A 23099-nucleotide genomic window follows, 5' to 3' on the forward strand; every position below is an offset into this window, starting at 1 on the left:
GGACCCAAAAAAAAAAAAATTGATATATATATATATTTGTATCAACTGTCGCATATTTTGCAGGTAGTACTTAAGCTAATTAGTAGACGACAATATTATATGGTATATATACGTAGTGGATAAGTACACATACATATACATGTATGCATGTACATATGTATGGGTATTACGCTCTAGGGGCGCCTAGGTGTATGTTGCATCCGGGTTTAACTAGATAAGCTATACGTATTATGTAACTAATTAGTTGGTTTCTCGTTTAGTTTAGTTTAGTTTATCGTATATATCGTATATATTGTATGGGCTTGTTTTATTCTTGATGGTATTTTCATGTATACGTAATATATACTGTAATTGTTAAGGTAATAATTAGCATTAACTAAGTAGATGTAGAGTATATTACTTTAATGTAATGTTTACTTCAGAGTTAAGGATCATAATATTTGGAGCATAGATTAAATATTTATTATTTATCATATGGATCCCAAGTAAGTTAAACCATATGCTGAATTGACTTCAACTGTATGTGGAATTTACTCAAAAACTGACCAAAAAAGAAAAACAGAAAAGATCAGTCTAAGATGATCTTCAATAGATGAACTTGAGCTCTGGGTTTTTGATTTGGGTAATTGAAATGACAAATGAAAATTGTTAAAAAGCATATAAGTTGGCTTTGTATATATATATATATTTTCGCTCGATTTTCTATATTTAAATATATTGAGTAATTTGATTTTAAGGGGTTTGGTATTTTTTTTGAGTATCTTTTTGTATTTTTTGGTATTTTGGTGTTGTAAACAAATGGTGAGGAGTTAAAAAATGTGCTGGCTGTTATGTACTTAAATTATATAATGTATATCTAAAATATTACTTGTTTTTTTTTTGGTATTTTTGGTATTTTTGTTGATATTTTTTATAAGCAGGAGTTCTTTTTAGTTGTTGTTGTAAACTTTGTGTTCTGCCTAAAGGTTAGGTCTGTCTGAGTATTGTGCTTAGTTAAGGAGTTGAAGTTGTCTTAAGAGTTTGCGAGTAGAGTTAAGAGGTCGTTGGTCGTAAAGGTCATTGTTTATATCAAAGTAAATTGATAGATTGTTTGGTACATACTTGTATGTAAGTAAGCAGTATTATAGTTAGGTGTAAAACATGGTGTGTGTGTGTTGTGTGTGTGTGTGTGTTTGTGTGTGCGTGTGTGTGCTAGTTGGTTGGTTTGTTGTTTGTAATTGGTTTGTTGGCCGCTTTGTGGTTAACTTACCTATAAATAAGAAAAATATAAGTAAACCTAATTCCCGCATTGAGGCTTTCAGAGTTCGTCCTAATATTTGTAAACCCTTCGAATGCCTAGATAACTTAAATATTCGAAATACTCGAACTAATCGTATCACTCGTAATATTGCCAAGGACATAGCCTGATTCGATGACTTGTCCTAAAAATTTATAATTATTTATAGATTTGTAGATTGATGTATGCAAACAGATTCGGTTAAGTATTTCATTATGTGTGAGTATTTATATAGAAATATATTATATATGAGCAGTATATATAAACATATACATGTAAATAATAAGAAATGCACATATATATCGTATATAAGCATATATACATATATGTGCATATTTGATTATCTGCATATATCTATATATCAGTTTATGTATGCGTGTGTAAGACTGTGTGCAGCAGGTTTTCATTTGATTCGTGTCAAATAGTTGATTTTAGTTTCAGTTAGTTAGTAATATACAACAATAATTCGTACTGTTTTACGGATATCACAAGAGCACTAAGATAGGCATTTTATAGGTAAGTATCAAGTATATATATTACGTAGGCAGAAGCATTGCTATCAAATCATAAGCTGATTATATATATATATTGGATATATATATATATACTATATATATGCACATGTTCAATGTTTGTCGCAACTGATTTGATCACATCCATATATGTAAGTAGAATTTGTATTTAAGTAGAGAAATCATAAGTTGTAAAGCAGGCAATTTGTTTTTGTACTCATATAAACAAAAACAAAACAACGCGACAGGTTTTAGAATTTTTGGTAATTTTGTTGATTATCAAACAAATTAGTAATAATACAAATATTTTTTTGTTCATATACAATGTACATGTTTTGTAGCAGTAGGAGTGTGTGTGTGTGTGTGTGTGTGTGGGCGTGCGTGCGTGCGTGTGTGTGTGTGTGTGTGTGAGTGTGTGTGTGTGTGAGTGTAATTTAGCATTACAGTTTTGGCCAAACAAAAATCTCATACCTGTGGACTGACTGGCGCTTTTGGAAGATTTAACGTATCCTCCTCTTCGGCAACGACAGTCGCTAGTGTTATAAAGTACGGAATGATGGCGATTATGTCGATAACATTCATGACATCCCTGCAGAAATTTAATTTGTTCGGACATGCGAGGAACCTGCGCGGGCGCAACACAGAAATAAAAACAACGCGATATGACAGAAACACAAACAAGGAGAAACATAAAGAGAGAGAGAGAGAGAGAGAGAGAGAGAGAGAGAGAGAGAGAGAGAGAGAGAGAGAGAGAAAGAGAGAAAGTGAGGGAGAGAGAGAGAGAACATTTGAGCCAGAGACAAACAGAGCAAGTTAAAGAGTAATACAGTGAGAAGGAAAAAGCAAAAAAAAGAAAACGTACAAATATTGCATATATATATCAACATGGTCTTTCAATTATATAAGATTTATTACAAACTAGGCGTAATTGAATAATAAATAATAAAGCTAAATATATACCCCAAGGCTGCTAGAGTTTATAGCCTTTAATGTAAGCTATAAAGTTGAAGATTTTTATCGTTACATATTTACCAAATTATGTCTAAAGTCGAGTTTCAACTCCGAATCCAGTTTAACCCTGAGCTTGGCAGCAAAAACATATTTCGCTGATATTCTTTTATTTTAATCTCATAACTCCTTGCTTTATTTCCTCATAAATCTTTTTAAATTCTATGAATTTTGCAAGAATTTTTCTTGCATGATTTTTAAATTAAGTTCGCGGTCAACAACTCGAAAGGACTATCTACCAGGAGACTTGTTTCATACATTCCTGAACCCAGATTTAAATGATTCAAATATTTTTTTTAAATGCTTAAACTTTTAATAAGAAAATATATTTTTTTTTTTCCATACTTAATAAATTTGTGCCCCAAAATGGCTTCTACCAAATAAGGTTATGTTATTTGGCCCTCAAACTGTTTAATTTGAACCACTTTAGAAAAAGCAATAGCTTGATTCGGTTAGGGCATCTGATTTGATGAATGATTCAGCTCGTTCGATTCAAATGCGATTTGCAGCCTTCGGCTCAATTGAAATACTATGAACTGCCACTAAAGAAGGTTGATCTAGAACTAGGACTAAGAATGCGTTATATGAAACGTAAAAAACCTAAAGAGTTCAACTATGCGCGCTGCATGCAACAGCTGGTGCAGCGCCCCCTGGCGGTCAGATGGGCCTAAAAATCCTAACTGATTAAAGATGCCCCGCATAGACTTAGAAGCTAGAGCTTATATTGTAATATAAAGTATTAATGCTCATACCTGACAGTTAGTTCAAATGTAAACCAAATAATACATAACGTTTCTATAAGGAAGAAGGGATCTGTGATGTCAGGCACCTCGTCTTCCTCGATTTTTGTGCCATTTGTTGTTGTATTGAACACCTGAAAAGGAGAATTACAAATGAAAAGAAACAGAAAAGCATTTAAACAAATTAGATCACAGCTCTGTGTATATATCCATATATATATATATATATATATATATATATATACATAGTTTAGCTTGGATTGGACTTGGCCTTGGAGAAGTACGCACCTTGTAATGCTTAAATTCGGGTAATGTTTCTAGACAAAATATAACAATTGATAGCAATATAACAAATACACTAATTATGGCTACAACTCTGGCGGCTTGCGAGCTCTCTGGGTACTCAAAGAGCAACCAGACTTTTCTTTGTTTCTCATTATCCGGTAATGGTCTTTCTTCCTCTTTAATAAAGCCTTCATCCTCTCTGCATATAAAGATAATAGAAGATCAGGTGAGCTTATTTCAATTAATGTGCATGTGTGTGTCTGTGTGTGTGTGTGTGGAAGCTTTAAGTATCTTATAGATTTGTTTTCGTTTGGTTAGGCCCTAAGCAGCGATTTGGTTTGGCAGCCAATTGGGGAGCTAATCAAAATTAAGTGTTGACAATCGTTAATCGACATCGATAAATGGCAACTTAAAATCGATAACATGTGAAGATTAAGTAGAGTTCTATTGAAATGATATTTGGAATGAATCGAGAGTTAACTTTGATTCGTTGCACAAATTGTCGCCGGATGAATTCCTCTTTATTCTCTTTGGCATCTTCCTCTTTTGCAGCTGAGCCCCACTTGGTTTTGGGTCTCACGCTGGGGCCTGCACGGTCCGGGCACAGTGCCCCCCTTTTTCAGCCGTATGAACAAAATTTTAAGCTGGTGGTCAAGTGATTAACAAGTGATTCGCCAACGGCCTTCAGGTTTCATTCTCTCGTTCGTTCGATTGTCCATGTCGCTTACTGTATGTATGTGAGTACGCGTGTGTGGGTGGGTGTGTGTGTGTGTGTGTGTGTGTGTGTGTGTGTGTGTGTGTGTGTGTGTGTGTGTGTGTGTGTGTGTGTGTGTGTGTACTTCCTTTGTTTTGTGATAAATGCAATTCTCATGAAAACCGCAAAATATGTAAAACGTTCAATAAATGCCGACATAAGTCGATTGAATGAATAACCACAAGTCAATAGCTATGTCCATAAAACCAATAACAAGAAGAACAAAAAGAGTGGTATGTGCCTGTGCCTCTGCCTGTGTGGGTGTGTGTGTGTGTGTGTGTCTGTGTTTGTCTGTGTGTTTTAACTATTTGCTCATTCATACAATGCCTGAAGTATGAACACAATATTGTGGCTGCCAATTGAATAAAGCCATAGGAATTGGGTAATCGGAATTTACGTAGCTGAGTGAAGGGCAAAGCAGTCGAAGGGGAATTCGAGTTTCATAATCCAGCTGCCATGTTTTATGTTTTCCCCCATATTTCACTCCTCTTCCACAATGACTAAGGGTTTTAGGTAAGTGAACAGGGGGCTAACAATTTGTTAAGGCCAGTTTATTCAAGTAAAATGTTCCACACGTAATGTTTCAGGTCTTACATTTTGCCTGCTCTTAAGCAATTGAAACGACCCAACGAAAAGGGCTGTTGGACAAAGAGTTTGACAAGCAAGACAATTGAATTGTTTCTCTTCCACGTTCCGCTTGTTTGCATAACGTTTTACCATAAGGCATTTAGATATTTTTGAGTGGAAAATGAAATTAATTTGCGAGTTGTTGCTTCATGTTTCATATTCCACTTACAAAGTTATTATATTCCAAATCCCATGCTTATTTTGCAATGTTTCATTTTACATGTTCCGTGATCCATTTAACGCTCCTCATATTGTACAAACATGTTTCATAAGCCATGTTCCATATTTTATATACCATAATAATATCGTGTATGCCATGTCTCATTTCCCATTTCCAAAGTCATGTTCCATATGCAATGTCTTCAGACCAATGTTTTATAACCATATTGAATATGCAATGTGATATATGCTATGTTGCGTATGTCATGTTCCATGTATCATATTTCATATTTTATATACCATATGCAATGTCGTATATGTCATGTTTCATATGCCATATTTTGTATACAATGTTCTAAGTACCATGTTCCACATCCATATACCATGTTTCATATTTTACATACATACAATTAAAGATGTCTTCTGTGCTGTGTTTCATTTCTCATATTCCAACTGCCATTTCATTGGCACCATTCTCTTTACACCATGTTTCATATGTCGTGTTTCACATACCGAATTTGACATGCCATGTTCCATATGCCACATTTCATTAGGCGTGTTTCATGCTGATGCCATATTCCACAACCCAAGCTTAATATTGCAAGTTCCACAGGTCTGTTGCTTACGCAATAGTTTCAAAATGAAATGAGTTACTAAAGGAACCGATTCGCTTGAACTAGTTCATGTGCAAAAGAAGTAAAATCAAAGAAGGTCACGAACACTTCTTCAGAATGATAGCGAATACTTTACAACTACAACTTATGTTTATGTGCTAACTAAAGTGCTATATTGGTTACATAACATATCTGTGTGTCTGTGTGTGTGAGTGTGTGTGTGAGTTTGCGTGTGTTTTGCGTTTGTGTCAGGTGTCTTGGTCAGGTGTCTACGTGCCGTGTTGCATGCCTTGTGGATTGGGAGCTTGGTTCAACAATTTGCTGCCGCCAATAAGCAAAAACCAATTCGCGCTTTGCTGCATTTCAATTTCGGTAAGTATTTTTTTGTTACATTTTTGTGTAGTTTTTGGAATTTTGTGTTTTTTTTGTTTTTTTTTTTTTTTGGTAATAATTTGTGGGGCAACAGGCTTACCTGAATTTATTAATTGCTTGATCACCTAATTCATAAAATTTTATTTCTTCACTAAATACGTCTAAAGGGACATTGACCGGTCTCCGTAGTCGGCCACCTGTGAAGAAACGGTAAGCGCATCGTAATTGCAGGTGAGCGTGTGCATGTGTGTGCGTGTGTGTGTATTTGAGAGCATGTGTTTGGCATGTGGTTAGGGCGGGTTGGGGTCAGAGAAGAGAAGAGTAAAAGTGGAAAAAACATTAGCAAATTATTCGTTTCGTTTTGATGCGAATAGAGTTCTCTGTGAATGGCACTCACTTGGCATTCATTTGGAAATATGCTTACCACTCTGATAATAGTATAAAATCGCATCGAAGCTCGGACGACTACGGTCAAAAAAATATTCATTTCTAAGCGGGTCAAAGTACCGTAATCTCCGAGCTGGATCCCCAAGCAGTGTGTCCGGGAATTGATTTAGCGTACGCAGTTGTGTCTCAAACCTTAACCCGCTTACCTAATGAATATATATATGGAAAAGCATTAATAATCACACACATTTATATTTTTTTTCATAATCAAAATCGAATATTTACATTTATAACGACTCTCTCGCAGAAATCATGATCGTGAGGAATGGGTTCAAAGTGTTGTGGTCCGCCACCAAAGCCATGACCAGCCCCCCCTTCTTCGTCTTGACTGCTCAATTTGGGCAAAGACCTGTAATAAAATAAAACAAATCAATACAAATACAACATTAATAACAAGTTCAGCTTTAGCATAAAGCACAAACTTTATTTAAAGGCAGTATTTCAAAATACTTTTGAGCACTTTTGAGATCTCAGCATATCTTCAGCTGCTTTTATATTATCCCAAATAAACATTGTTCTTTTAAGCATTTGACATTTCAAAAACTTGGTAAAACAAAGTTAAACATTTTGTTTAAGAATGTGGCACAAAGAGAGTAGATAATAACAATGTGAGCATGTTAATAAAAAGAAATACTAAAAGTATGAAATATAGGGAGAGTGCGAGCACGGCCAGAGTATTCATTAAGAATGTGACAACAAAGCGGAATTCGTAAATCTAGGCGCTCTTGAAAAGGCAACAGGAAGAAAGCCAGAGAAAGAATTGTTTTTCTTCTGCCCATCACACTCTCTTTTGCTCGCGAATCAACAAAGAAGTGTAACTATTCGGACAGACGAACCAATATACCCGTTAGTACTTTGTAATCTAGTAAAAATTGAATAAATCCTTGTTCCTCACAACTTTGTGCGTGGTGGCAACCCCAAAAAGTTCAAACTAAGGTTGCCACAGTTAAGCAAAATATGTGACGCATATTTTACTGTTATTTCCCGTTAACCACAGTTGCCAGTCGCATATTCTACAGTTATTGTGATTACTGGCAACCCCAAAAAGTTCAACCACAGTTGTCACAAAATAACAAAAATATCTCGCACATTTAACTTTTATTGCAAGTGCTGGCAGCCCCAACAAAAAACAACCGGAGTTGCCACAGTTTAACCAAAAATAGGTCGTTCTCGTTCTCGTTCTCGTATTATTGTAGTCGAGCTCCCAACTGACAAAAGTTTCGCAGGGTATTTCGGTTGGCAGACGACCTCATTGCGCTCGACTGTCATAAATTAGAATTTGTTTTAAATAAATTGTTGATGGAATTAAATATGCAGGAGATGCATTATGCAGCAAGCAAATCAAATGCTGCGCTCTAATCGATATTTGATATTTGGTATCTTTTATATACCAAGACTTAGTGTTTAGTATTTTGCATTGAGCACTTAAATATATATAAAGGTTGTGTGGCAAGCCGCATGTGGCATAGAAGCCTCCATTCAAAAACCATTTAATGCGCATTCAACTGGCGGCAAATAGCAATACTTTTTTGGCCCAATGCCCTGCCACACGCCACACATCGTAGCAATCGCAGTTCGGAGTCGCCCCCGCGGCTCTACAGGAAGGCAATAAATGTTTACACATGTAATTGAAATTTTATTACAATCACATAGATACACACACAGACACACACACACAGACACCCACGTGAGTGAGTGTGAGGCGTTGCATGTGAGGAGTCGCCATCGCTGGCAGAGTGCCCAAAATGACAGCCAAAAGCATTTTATGCAGCGTTTGGCCCTTATCGCTGATGTTGCCAACAATGTGCAGCTGCTTTTTTTCTCTCTTCATTTTTTTCCCGTTCGAATACCCTGCACACTTTGAAGGATTGTCTCTGCTGCAGAAGACTTTGAAAAGAACCTGGTCTGAAGGTTTCTCTCTAAACCTTAGACTTAGACGAGCTTAGAAGTTGTTCAGTTTGCTTTTTGAAAACAATCAGAGAGCGGAAGAGCTAAGCTAATTGTGAATATTACATCGCTTTTTTATCTTTCCAAGCGATAGTTGGGCGATAGCACAGCGTCTTAGGTTAAGTGTTGGCTTCTTTTCAAGCCATATTCTGGCGTGTGGACAGCGTGAATATGTTTCTCGACAGGAGCTTTGCTCGGTACGCCAAAGATGAAATACATTCGTAGCTAAATTTCTACGCAAATCTTTTATACAGATTCTGTATTTCCGACTGATTATTCCCATAGAAGCCATATGATATTGTAGTCTGATATGATAAGACTCTGCGACGAAATTTAAGCTCATACTGGCCAAGCTAGATAAAGATACGAGCTTCTTAACAAGCAAAAAAGGTTTTTCATATAGAACTTAATTCGCAGCCGATCCCATCTATGACAGCTATTCAATATAGTGCTCGGATCTGGCTTATTCCAAAACAAAAACTTTAGCAACAGCAAGACGTAGCTCTGCAAGGTTTAAAGACCAAAGGCTTACAACTGTAAGATAAGTTTGTGTAGCAACAGACATATCAAACTGGCTTTAAAATTAAATCGGGAATAAATTATAGACTTATGTATGAACTATATAGACTGTGTGTAGCTGAGAGATAAACAAAACGTGTCGATAATTCGATGCAGAGCTTCTGCCTTTAGGTTTGGTTTGTGAAACTGGCTTTCCACATGGTTAAATAATTCAAGAATGTATATATATATACATATATATACGCATTAACACTTAAAAGGGTCACGTATGCCTTTGGGTTTTGATAATTGAATTTGAGGAAGGAATATTTAAATAACAAATAAATGACAGGGCATTTGCCAGTCGAGCATTCGAGTCTGTTTCTTAGCTGTCGAGGCGTTGTTGCATGGCATGTTGCCTACTTTTTGGCGCCCGGCATTTAATTAAGCGTGTAAGTGCACGGCAGGCGGGCCAAAAAATCCAAGCAAGCCCGCAGCCTGCCAAAGCGCCCAAGCCCCACATTCCTCCCATCTCTCCCAGCCATGCTACCCGAGCGGCCTGTCTTAATATTTTTTGGCCACATAATTGCATATTTGATGACGCGCATAGGCACACGGTTCGAGCTGGGGGGCTTACTTTATTTGTGGGCGTGCTGGGGGCGGGGCCACGAAATGCATGTGCGCTTAATTGAAAAGCTAAGCGGAGGCGAATTGTTGGCCTAACGCAACGTGAACTGGGCCTTCAGTCGAGCGAATGCGACTCAATTGACCGAACGCCGCGGCCATGTTGCATGCGACACGAGCGTTGCATGACGTCAGCGTCCGTCTAACGAGTATGCCTTTTATGTTACCAGAAGCGGAATCTGTGCATATGGATAATTAAACATGGGCGACAGTGGTCAGGCACCCACACACACACACACACACACACACCAGCTCGCACACACACGAAATGTCAACAAACAATTGAAGTTTTATGCAAAACGCCAACACAAAACAACTTGGCGGCAGCTGTGGCTATGTGTGTGCGTGTGCCTGTGTGTGCTCAGGTTGAGTATTCATTCACACACACACTCCTTTACACACACAAACACACACACACACCAACAATGCGGCCTGTCTTTGTGTGTTTATCCATGCAAATTGTGAACTGCAGCTGTTGCGCTCTCACTCTAGCACACTAGACATACTATGTGTGTGTGTGTGTGTGTGTGTGTGTGTGTGTGTGTGTGTGTGTGTGTGTGTGTGTGTGTGTGTGTGTAGGTGTGTGTATATGGGTCAGCGGCACGGCTGTGACGTCATTGTGCAAGCATTGTGCCACACCGTTTGTCGACCTATTTACAAGCCGGGCTAACACTTCCACTTGCGCTTCCACTTCCACTCGCCATCGCCGTTTGCTTTTGTACGCCGATTCGCAATTCGGATTCGGATTCGCATTCGGATTGGGATTCGGTTTCGGTTTCGGATTCGGATTCGCAGCTGCACTTCCGGTTGTGGTAGTCATTGCATAAGCTGCTGCTGAAGTTCAATGCGATGCCAAAGCCAAAAAGTCAAAAGCAGGTCGCAGCTCATAAATCTTGTGGCCAGCATCTTGCCCGCTAAGGAGTACCGCCCAACGCCCTGCTCCCCACACACCCCGCTCAAACACCTTCACTCTCCCTCTCACTCTCTTTCTCTATAGGTCGCTGTCTCTCTCTGTATGTGTCTGTGTGTGTGTGTGCTCTTGTCTGTGCATGCCGGTCAAGGCAACTAGAGATATCTGCTCTCGCACTCGCAGTCTGTCCTCAAACACAGTTGCCCCGCCGCCGCCCTCTGCTATCGCTAACCCCCCCCTCAACAGCCTGGTTCGACACGTTTATATTGCAGTTGACTCTATTTTTAGCCCATGTCTTCGCAGAGCATATACATTGTGCATGATGTGCACATTTCTGATGCTGCGGCACGTTCTGTTTCCGTTTCCTTCGCCTCCTTTTATTTGTCTGCCTCTCTACTCCTCCCTCTACCAATCTTTCTGCCTTGCTTTCGCTGCTGTGGGGCCAATTAATGGCGAAAAATTAAATGCAAATGCAGCAGCAGCAACAGCAGCAGCTGCAGCAGCTGCAGAGAATGCTGCGACAGTCGCGAGCCAAATACGTGACATCAATTTGGACAACTTGGCCCCAAGAGCCTTGAACTGGCGCATCTACTTAATCAAGTGCGAGTGCGAGTGTGTGCGCCTGTCCGTGTGTGTGTGACTGTATGTATGTGTGTGTGTGTGTGCCTGCCCGTGTGTGTGTGTGTCTGTGTGCAGTTAATCAAAATCGCTGACAATAAAAACTGCTGCAAATGGCAATCATTGAAGAAGAAGATAAATCTATTGCATACCCCCAGGGGCAGGCAGTGAAAATATCATAATCTCAAGATATTAAATAGTATAACAGAAGCAGTTTCTTAAATTTCTATAAAATAAGCAATTGCTTTTCGATTTTGCTTTCGAATTCGAAAGTAAAATATGCGTTGGTTCGATGTGGCTCGTGATTTTTCACATCTGTAAGCTTGGGTTTGGTTTCAATTGATTCACAATAGTACAACTTTGTTTGTCAAATTTCTTTTGATTTTTTATCCATTTGAGATGTATCAAATGTGATTGGCGTTTCTTTTAATTTGCGATAGATTTATTCGACAGTTGAACGTTCTGAATGCACTGAAGTTCTGAGGCAAAAGCGACCATCTGCGACCCCATGAAATATGTCTATATATTCTTTATAGGTGTGAGCAGCTGAGACATTCAGCCATGTTCGTCTGTCCAGCTAGATAATTGAGTTTAAAAACATTTATCATTGTCATTCTGCCCTAATTTTCAATATACTTGGTTTTCTTTAAAGCATAACTAGATAATTACAAGAACGAGATAAATAAATAGACCAGCAACTAAGATATATGTGCACGATGAGTCGATGTGTATCGATCGGTATGTATCGATAATTCATATCGATTAATGGTTCAAGAGTAGCTCTCTTCTATATCAATTTCTTTGAAATTTAAACATGCAGCCATTGCCAGCTAAGAGTTTTGTTGCACTTAAAGAGAAGCGCTTCGCTCGCTGTATTTTGATATGTATCTGGTGGGAATGGGAATTGCAATTCGATTTTTAATATGAGTCCACGTGTGGCAGTGTTGCTGCCCCATGTTGAAAGTAGCCTTTGCTGTGGCATGCAAATAGATAGACAGACTGTGTATAAGAGAGAGAGAGAGCGAGAGAGAGGCAGGCAGAGGAAGCGACGAAGAGGAAGAGCTGCGGCAGACTGGCGTCGCGTGGCAAGTGCTGAAGACAGCGTTGCAATCAATCGGGCGGGAATCACGGCCAGCAGAGGCGGCAAATTATGCAAATCCGGCTTTAAGCTCGGGGCCTCTATGCCACCAGAGGGGGCACTAGTTGTACACAAGCCAACCCCTCTGCCTGTGCAGCCCCTCCCCCCAACGGGAGCAGCTTGGTTGTTTTGATGTTAGCTGACCTTGGCCAGCGCAACTTTGCGTGCACAATTCGTGTTTGCTGTTATTTTTGGCAGCAATTCTCAAATTGTGCGGTGGCCAACATGCAAGCGACGCTTGTTGCTATTGTGCCGCCAGGGCCAGGGCAGGTGCGGCACGTGCGGCAGCGCTAGGCAGGTGGGTGGTTCGAATCCTCTGTACACGTCAGGCATTTTAAATGTGTTCCGCTGTGCCGCCTTGTTGAAACTTTAGCCCAGCTCGTTTATTATCCAAACAGCAAACTGATGGCGACTAAGGCAAACGTGTACGAATGCATGCAGCGTGACGGCACGACTCGCTGATACCCTCTAATTAGCCAACAGTTCTGTTACGCATAAATACATTTAATACGCATGTCTGCTTAAGATCTGTTGAAATCTATACTAAAAGGAGCTGCCCGTTGCAAGCATACGCTCTTAAGCTACCTTTGCTGGCGCTCTTTATAATGTACAGGGTATACTGACAGCTAAGCGCGCAAGTTACAAACGAAGCAGCAGAATGTATCTTCGAGCGAAGCGTGTTCAAGTGTGCTTCAGCCACGGACAGCAGTTGTCCTTTTCCCTTTTTTTTTTTTTTTTGTGTTGTTGTTTCTTTTCTTATTTTATTTTCTTTGCAATTCTCTCATACATTTATTTTATTTTTCCCTTCTTATGTCTTTTTATTTTTTTGTTGGCAACTTCACGGATTCCCTTAAGTGATGTAACTGCTGGCAGTCGGTCTTTGGGCTGCCCTTTGCCAGATGCCTAAGTGCAGAACGTGATTGCAGTGCGCTGCCATGAAAATGGCTAATTGGATTGGTAGAGACTTCGACATGACCGGGCTATTTCGGTGATATGCAATCAAGCTTAAAAGTAATTTGATTTTCGACTCGCTGAAGTGCCGTGTGCGGAGCGGTGGGCGGTGGTTGGGGGAGGGGACGGACGGACGGGGGGGGGACGCACCTTGACAGGCTTAATTTGATTAATTAAATTTCATCGATTAATATTGATCGCGCATCGTCCATACTTAACAATTTGACAATTAGTTCTGTGAGTTTTGCAAGCTTAATCGATAGCTTTTCAATTTCTTATCGTTGACATATATCGATTGACAGAGTTCGGTTGAATTAGGCCTCTTCGCTATTGCGCAAACAAGTTTAAAAGTAATTTGATTTTCGAATAGTGGCATGCTTTAGCTTGAAGTTGATTGACTTAATTTATCGATAAATATCGACCGTGAATTGTCTATATTCAACTATTAATTGCCTGCAGCATAAGATTTAGTTAATTACATAGTTCGGCATATTATTGAAATCTAGATTGACTGCTTGCCATTGATTATCGATGACAGAGCTCGATAGAGCTGAGAGTTTTAGTAATCAGGCATGAATGTATTTTGTTTTGCTTTTCATTAGTTCAATTAATTAATTTCATAGACAAATTTCGATCATGCATTGTCCATATACAACAAATAATTGCATGTAGCACATACACTAATCATTAGGTTTGATATATTGTTAAAGTATATATTATATTGTATTATATTGTTTTAGTTGATCGATTACTATCGATCATGCATTGTCAATTATGAACAATTAAATGGTTGTATTGTGCACGTTTATCGATACGTTTTTGAAATCTTTCCTACCCACTTAGCTTACTTATCGATATTATGCATTTATCGAGTGACTCGAAAACTGATTCTGTTTAATACTGGCACAAGCCTAATTAAGATATATTCGACAAATTTCGATTATTACGAGAATCGTTTCTGTTCATTAACTGCACAGCTACTTGAATGTCAATAAAATATAATCTTGTACAGCTTCTATTGAAAACACGTTGAATTGAAAACTGAATGTTCAGCAAATTTGAGCATTTGGTTATATGCTCGGCTATTTTTATATAAGCATTAATCTAGCTGAATGGGCGAGTCATTTGCAGTGTCAGCTGCTGGCAACAATGTGGCATGATACTAGTTAATAGACTTGATAAACACAATGGACAGAATTGGCTTTACGGCTTTCTGGCTTTCTGGCTTTCTGTTTTTTTTTGATTTCCTGATTTTCTGGACACACTAGGCGGCAATGCCAATTGGCAGAGAACTAGCTGAATGCGCGACCAAGTGTCAAGTTCTCATTATGGCTTTGACATGCGGTGTTAATTTTTATGCCCACACAAGAGCTGGCGCAAGGACGAAGGCGAAAAGGAGCAGTTGATATAGATAAATGCTTGATAAAGTCGTGGCCATAATAAACGTAACAAGCCGAATGTAAACAACAAAAGGCGACCAAGTTAAGCGAAACACAAAGCACAACGCCAGAAACAGCCCAAAAGCGAGCCACAACAAAATGCGACCGTGTATGTGTGTGTGTGTGTGTCGTGTGTGTGGCATTGTTTGGGAGGCCGCCTTTGTTGCTCATGTTGCTGACGTTGACGTCGCTTGTCGCCTGTCGCTGCCAGCAAGGATCAAAAGTCAAGAACAATGACAGCAGCTGCGAAACAAAACAAAACAAAACAAAACAAAACGGCAACAACGGCAACAAATAAAGCAAAGGTTGCAAAGTCAAGTTGCAAGTTGAAATATGCGGCAATTGTTCGACTTGGCCGCCACAGCAGACGGCAGAGAAGTGCGACAGGCCGGGCTTAGATTGCGATTAAGTGAAAGTCTAAGCATTTTAGCTGTTGGCCAACTCACACCCAATCAGCATTGCGGCAAGCTCTTCTGGGGTTCAATAGTTTATTTGCAATTCAAGCTAAGTGCCACACACACACACACACACACACACACACAAGCGCACACATCTCATTATCAATGTCAAACGGATGTCAATTCGCATTGAGTTGATTATGGGGCATATTGTCAAAGGATATTGTTATGTCTCAATGCAGACCCATCGGTGCCCCAAAAAATGTTTACGACGATGAGCATTGTTGTTCGCAGCGGCTGTTGCTGCTGTTGCCGCTGTGACTGCTGTCAATGTCATTGATGCCACATTGCGCATACGCCACATAGACAGGCAGTAAATTGGCCGTATATAAACATATATGTATGTATCCATATATATCAGTGTGTGCGTGCTTCTGCGTATGTGTGTGTGTGTGTATTGGGCGACCTAATGCTGGCCAATTTGAGCAGCCGACTCTGGCGCTTCTGCATATATGCCATTGTCAGCCACGCTGTGAAGAGTTGACATAGGCAACTAGCCCTTGGCCCCCAATACCACAAAAGCCCCTACGCTACCCTCTGTCTATATTGCAGGTCACATACGCGCGCTCACACACACACACACACACACACACACGCGCATACACATTTGTGAAATAAATTGCAGAGAACACAAAATGCCAGCACCAGCGCCTGTCGCTATGCAATGCAATTTTGTTCACCAGCCCAACCACGCCCCACTGCCCCGAAAGGGCAGACGGAACAGAACGTACATAACTAAACCAAATATAGAAAAACAAAATAATAACATATATATAAATAATAAAAATAATATTTCAAAAAAAAGTACTAAAATGTTCCAGAACGTGCGGTGACATGTGCTAGCTGCAAAGATTGCCAAAGGGTTTTCCATATTAATTTGGGTCATATTAAATTTGTATACAATTTATTTAATTGAGGCTAAACTTTTGAAATTGTTTAAGTTTCTGTACATAAACTTGAAAACGAAATGGAGATACACCAGAGACAAGGCAAGAGATCTACAAGTGACTTAGTTCGCCATCAGCAGGATGCCAGTTATCAGAGCACCCGAAGCAGGTTAAAAAGATTGCAATGTTGTCAAATACAGGCATGATTATGTTTAACATCATGCGTAATATGGTGCCAAAAATACAAGAGACATTTCAATTTGATACCATGCCCACTTGAGGTAATATGTATCTTATGTATGTTATGCATGTTATGCATGTTATGCATGTTATTCTTGTGAATGTTGTGTATGTTGTGTATGATGTGTATGATGTGTATGAGGTGTATGATGTGTATGATGTGTATGATGGGTATGTTGTATATGTTGTATATGTTGTATATGTTTTATATGTTGTATGTGTTGTATATGTTGTATATGTTTTATATGTTGTATATGTTGTACATGCTATATATGTTGTATATGTTGTGCATGTTGTGTATGTTGTGTATGTTGTATATGTTGTATATGTTGTGTATGTACGATGCTATGACAGTTCTATATGTTCTATAAATAATAATAATGCTTCATTTCATTCATTCCAGTTAATTTAATTGTCCAGTTAATTGCATGTTATGCATGTTATGCATGTTATGTATGTTATGCATGTTATTGTTGTGAATGTCGTGTATGTTATGTATGTCGTGTATGTTGTGTATGATGTGAATGATGTGAATGTTGTATATGTTGTATATGTTGTATATGTTGTATATGTTGTATATATTGTGTATGTTGTGTATGTACGATGCTATGACAGTTCTATATGTTCTATAAATCATAATAATGCTTCGTTTCATTCATTCCAGTTAATTTAATTTCATTCACTACATTTCATTTCAGTCTATTTCAGTCATTTCATTTCATTTCATTCGTTCCCATTCCCTTATATTTTCATTATATTTCACCCCCATCGGGAATAAACATTAGGACCAATGTGTGTTGGTTTGAAGTTTCCTGTTTTTGCCAACATTTACTCACAGCATTCATAATGAACTTTTTTAAATAAATACGCACGTGAAATAAAGTATGAATTATTAATTCAACGTACTCATTTGTGGTATTTACCATGTTTACCCTGTTCCACTTCTGAATATATTTATAGATTGATATAAATATATTTTTTGTGTATCAACATTGGTTCTGAATATTTAATTCCCTTTCATTCCATTTAGTATACACTCGTAAAGTGCTTTACACGTGTAAAGTAATGGAATTTGAAAAGTTTCATTTGAATTAACACCTAATTTATAAACTTGCTGCAAGAATTCGGCCGACTCAGCAAGTTTTAGCTGTAAAACGCTTGACTAAATGGTTGAAATATGAGCTTCCCGATATATGGGGAAAAACTTGTGCATAGACTTGGCTAGAGACTAAGTGGATAATTGGTAAAGTGGTTATTTTGGTTATTTGGTTATTTGGGTTTTTGTAATCGTTACCTATCACGCAGAAGAGGGGGCGAGGCGTTTGATAGATTTTCACCGCTCAAGGGCTGCTCCTGTCGCGGTCGCAGAACCGGCGTTAGGCCCCATCTCTCGATGAAATCGATGCGGGAAATGGTTGAGGACGAGCAAGTTGTTTGAATTTGTAAATGCGCCAACGCTTAGCGCTGCTGCACGTCCAACTAGTTCAGCTGGCAGCCGTTGCTGCCCGTGTCTGTCCCCTCTGTCCCCACTGGCCCCACTGGGCCGACTGCTCTCTCCAGCTGCTCGGCTGCCTCGGCTGCGCCACCCGCTTGCCACACCGTGTGGCGCACACGTTGCTGCTATTTCTTATCGCTGCTCAATTTGGGCTGGCCAACAAAGCGTTGCATACTTTTGGGCGTTGCCATCGAAGCGTTCGCATTTGTGACTGTCGTTGTTGTTGCCGTTGCTGTTGTTGTTGCTGCTGCTGCTGCTGCTGTTGTTGTTGTTGTTGTTGTTGTTGCTTTTGTTAACATTTAGCTGCCAATTGTTGCATGGTTGCACGTTTGACGGAAGTGGCAAGGAAGTTGACGGCGTTCAATTTGATTTTATATTAAGTTTGCTTTTTTTTTTTTGTATTTGCTTTATTTAATTTTGTTTAGGCTTAAAGTTGTTTGTTGTAGAAGACTTGTTTGATTTGTTGTTGTTATTATTTGTTGGTTGTGTTGCTTGTGGCACTTGTTGTTGTTGTTGTTGTTTTGGCTGCTGCTGTTAGAGCCGTTTTTCATCTGCAGCCTTGCAGCACACTTTTCGAGGCAGACGCATTTTGTGTTGCCGCAGTTGCAGTTGTTGTTGTTGCTCTTTCTATTTGTTGCACTTTTGTCACATGTTGTTGTTGTTGTTGCCGCTGCAGCAATTTGTTTTGTTTGCCTGCCGCTAACTGTTGTCACTTTGCTGCATTCTATTTCATAATTTTCTGAAACGCGGCCAAAACTGATTTCATTGATTTTGTAATTAGTCGATTTGGCTTATTGTGAATAAATCTGGCAATAGACTCACGCACACACGCACACACACACACAGGGGCAAATGGCAACTGGCCGAAGTTGTGTCCTGCCGTGTCCTGTCGTGCCGCTTCGTGCTGTGGCAACCGGAAACAGCAAGTGAAAATGTTAATTTCCGCTTTTAGGCGCAGCACACACACACACACTCACACTTACACACCCACACACACACACACACACGCTGGCACACACACGTGCACTTTACATGTTGTTTTGAAGTGTTTTTTTTTTTTCGTTTTTTTGTTGTTGCTGTTATTTGCCGTGCGAATTCGAGCGAGACGCTTGGCGTGGGTGCGAGCGAGAGGCAGCGCATACATATGTCCTTTGCCTATTGATTTTCAGCAGCGACTCCGTGCGGTGTCCTTTTGCCCCACACACACAGGCACACATACACACCTACGTTTGCCTAACATCTCTCTCTCTCTCTCTCTCCCCCTTCCTCTCGCCGTCTCCCTCTGCCACACTCTCGCTCGCTCGCTCTTTTTTTCTTTGCTCTTCTGATTTGCCGTTTAATTATTGCAATTGATTTGAAGTTTTTTGTTTTTTTTTCTTTTCTTTTCTGTTGCTACCTTACTTTCTGAAGTGTTGCTAGGGATGCGCACGGTAATGGGCACTGGGTGCTGAGGGTCTGGGGGCATGTCCTTTGTCAGGGGTGCTTGGCTAAGTGTGCTGCGGTGTCCTTTTTGGCGCGCTTTGCTTATTGTTGTTGCCATTTCGATGTCGCTCCATTTCATGCACTGAACTGAACAACCTTGAACCTTTGGGGGCCAGCACAGTGCGAAGCAGAAAGATCGAGAAGGAGAGCACAAAAGCTGCCGCACAGGTAACGCTGCTTACAACGACACACACACACGCACACACTCGCACACACTCAGCTATGGATATTTATAGGCATGCTATTTTCATATAGATTGAGCCTATTTTTGATAGGCTTTGATGTTGTTGTTATTATTAATGATGGGCTCAATGCACGCATATATTTATATAATTATTTAGTTTCAATTAATTATTACTTTTGCCATTTGGCAAAGTGACAACAGGACACTCAAATAATGAGAAAAATAAAAAAGAATAGAAAAAAAAGGCAAAAACTAACGCTGCGAACTGCGAATGAAACGAGCGCTAGGCTAAACGCAACGACATGGAATTGAAACACACGCACCGCAGCAACAACAACAGGCAAAACAACAAGCAGAAGAGGAAGAGCGCCAGCAGTGACAAAGAAAAAAGCCCAAAGCGGGCCACAGCGCAAAACAGCAGTATAAGAGGAAGAAGCAGCGCCGCGTTTGTTTCCAGCGAACAACAAAAGAGCAAAAAACGAAAACGAAAATAATATGAAATGAAATGAAATGAAAAAAAAGCGTAAAGAAGAAACCGACAACACACAGCAAACACACGACGGGGACACACGACGAGGACAGGGCATACAATACGAACTGTGGCACGAACAGACGTATCAGAAGCAGAAGAAGAAGAAGCAGAAGCACGTCGCAGCAGCAAACGGTGAAACGCTGTAACGAAAACGCAGGCAATGGCAACAAGCGACAGCAAACGTGTAGCGCAAAGCGTACGGCGAAAATGTGTGGCCAAAAGTGGCAGCAAGAAATTGAAGCGTGTAAGCGCTTAACTGCCGTTGTAAAACACACAAGCACACACAACTATATACTTATATATATATATGCCCATGCATGCCTGTGTGTGTGCGTGTGTGTGTGTGTTCGTGCCAGCAGCGCTGCTGGCGTTGACGAAACGTACTTAGCACAGGCAGAAACTCGCACGCGCTCTCGCTCGCACGCTCACTCACTCACTCGCGCTTACGCTGTGAGCGCGCCAAAAGCTCGAAGAGAGCAGCAGCATGAGAGCGCGTCAGAGAGAGAGAGAGAGAGCGTGAGAGCGTAGCGCTAAACAGCAGCCACAACAAAGCGACGGCAAAATGGCTGCTGAGTGGGTGACAGCAGCGACGGCGACGGTGACGCCGACGGCGACAGCGACGGCGACAGCAATGTGCGGCGTTTGCTGTCTGGAGAGCGGATGGCGGTGGGTTGGGCTAGTTCGCTAGTTGTGGGTGTGCCAGGTGGCGAGTCATGCACAATGGGAAACTTGTTGGCGGATTTATGCAGTACACGCACACACACAAGCGCACGCAGCAGCAGCGAAGCGCTACGAAAGGACACGACACAACGCACATGGCCCAAAGTCGCGCCCAGCGTCTGTGTGTGCGTGCGTGCGTGTGTGCGTGCGTGCGTGTGTGCGTGCGCGTTTAACGCTTCACACTGTCATTGGCTTTTGCAGCGTCGTTTATTGGCGTCTATTGCTGTTCGCACGCTGCTTCGCTGCTGTATGTACCAGCTCGAAAGCAGCCAAATGGGAAAGTGTGGCATCTTAAAGCAGCAACAAAACAATTCATATTGTTATTGTTGTTGTTGTTGCTGCTGCTGCTGCCGTTAACGGTATTCTTTAAGCCTCAAGTGCTTAGCAGCTGCCTTGTTGCCATTTACTTTTTGCTCAGCTATTTCTTTGGCATTTCTTTCGTTTCTGCTGCAACTGTATCCATTTGCAACCTCGCCCCTGCCCAGCAACGTCTGCGCCCTACAATCCACTAGCCCTACCCCATCCCCCGCCCCCGTCCACGTCCACGTCCCCACCAAGCAACCATTTGTCCCAACGGAACGTCCATTCTCCATTTTGTCTCCGGTTTCTGCATTTGGAATTTCGCTTCCTGCTTTTTGGTTGCGCAGCATTCAGTTTATCTACTTCACCTTGCCGCCACAGTCACGAGTACAAAAGCACCTCTCAAAAGAAATGATGGAGGAGGGGCAGGCGGGGCAGGAGGAGGCAGATGAAGAAGAAGAGCAAAAGGGCCACCTCCCCAGCGGCCTTACAGTCTAACGCCTCGCGCTAGCATTTTGTCCTGTCACGCGTTTTTATGGCCTATGCCACAGAGTTTGGTCTCAGTTCGTCCTTTGGCACAATGTCAGTTTGTAGATATCTATACATATATATATATATATACATCTGTATGTACGTGCATATACTGTGCATGTGTGTGTGTGTGTGTGTGTGCATGGAAACTGTCAACTAAAATGGAATTTTCCATTCGCACTGAAACTAAGCAGAAATTTGCATATTTATTAAATTAAAATAGAAAATAATATGAAAAAAAGTTATGAAACTTTTACGAAAGATGAAAAAACTGAAGAACTTTTGTTCACAACTCTGCACTGGATTAAGTTTAGGCCAAGATCTAACAGCAATTGATTAGGGTTTAACTGTTTAGTGTTTAACTAAGATTGTAATTGACTTGATCTAAGCGACAATTTCTAGAGCTTTTTTTTTTGTTAAAACGAGAAAATAGTTTTGGCTGAAAGCTATTTCTTGGATCTATTGAGAAAGAAATGGAATCTAAGCTAAGCTAAGGGAACCCACGTGAGCTCCTTGGTCACTTTGAAGGCAATTTAAAGTGACAATGGAGGTGGAAAGCCAGGTTTAAAAGGAGCTGGAACTGGCTCTTCAGCTGAATGTTCCCTCCTGGACCTAATGAGAATGGGAATGGGAAATGAATAGAAATGGAATCTAAGCTAGTTACAAGCTAAGTTTCCAGCTAAGGGAACCCTTGCTTGGTCAATAAAAAGTGACAATGGAGTTGGAATGGCAAATTGATTGCATTTGGCTTGAAAGCGTGATATATGCAGACAATAAAACTACTGTTAAGCCAATTAGAATATGTCACGAAAGTAAAGTTTTAATGGCCAGATATGGCAAATGGATTGGCGGGCTGTCAGTTAGCCAAGTTTGTGGACACTTTTCGCCGAACTATTTGAAGCTAATTGAGAGTTTGATATATGACAGCAAAATAAAAGTATTTAGAAAATGCCAGCGCATGGTCAACGTAAGTACGTAAGTACAATTTGCATAGGATAATTAATGAACTTTCAAAAGTTTCTGCCGGACTAAAGGCGTGTGGTATTTTTATATTGAATTCAATTAAAGTAAGTTCCTAAAACAAAAGCTTTTGTAATGCCGTGCTACTGTGGTCTCTCGCAAATAAAGACTGCAGAATTCAAATCCCTAACAATTCGAAATGGAGTGCTACAGTGGTCTCTCGTAAATAAAGTCCTTAAGCTCATCCTCCTAACATGTAGTCCTACAGTGGTCTCTCGCATCTAAAGTCTGTCAGAAATATTGAAATATTTTGAGAAAAACTTCTAGGAAA

General features: G+C 40.3%; 1 protein-coding gene across 1 annotated transcript in view; it reads right to left on the minus strand.

The window, feature by feature from the left end:
* Window positions 1–2218: 2218 nt before the first annotated feature.
* Window positions 2219–23099, minus strand: part of LOC115766867 (potassium voltage-gated channel protein Shaker) — a 121915-nt gene continuing 101034 nt past the window's right edge. Inside the window, exons 2-7 of the mRNA XM_030710928.1 lie at window positions 7020–7143; window positions 6772–6940; window positions 6448–6544; window positions 3825–4020; window positions 3549–3670; window positions 2219–2413 (exon numbers count right to left, since the gene is read on the minus strand). Coding sequence (XP_030566788.1) covers window positions 2254–2413; window positions 3549–3670; window positions 3825–4020; window positions 6448–6544; window positions 6772–6940; window positions 7020–7143 — 868 coding nt within the window. The 3' untranslated portion in view covers window positions 2219–2253. The remainder of the gene's footprint in view (window positions 2414–3548; window positions 3671–3824; window positions 4021–6447; window positions 6545–6771; window positions 6941–7019; window positions 7144–23099) is intronic.

The sequence above is a fragment of the Drosophila novamexicana genome, unplaced genomic scaffold, assembly GCF_003285875.2.
Source record: "Drosophila novamexicana strain 15010-1031.04,08,12 unplaced genomic scaffold, DnovRS2.1 tig00001270-arrow-arrow-pilon, whole genome shotgun sequence".
Classification (NCBI taxonomy): domain Eukaryota; kingdom Metazoa; phylum Arthropoda; class Insecta; order Diptera; family Drosophilidae; genus Drosophila; species Drosophila novamexicana.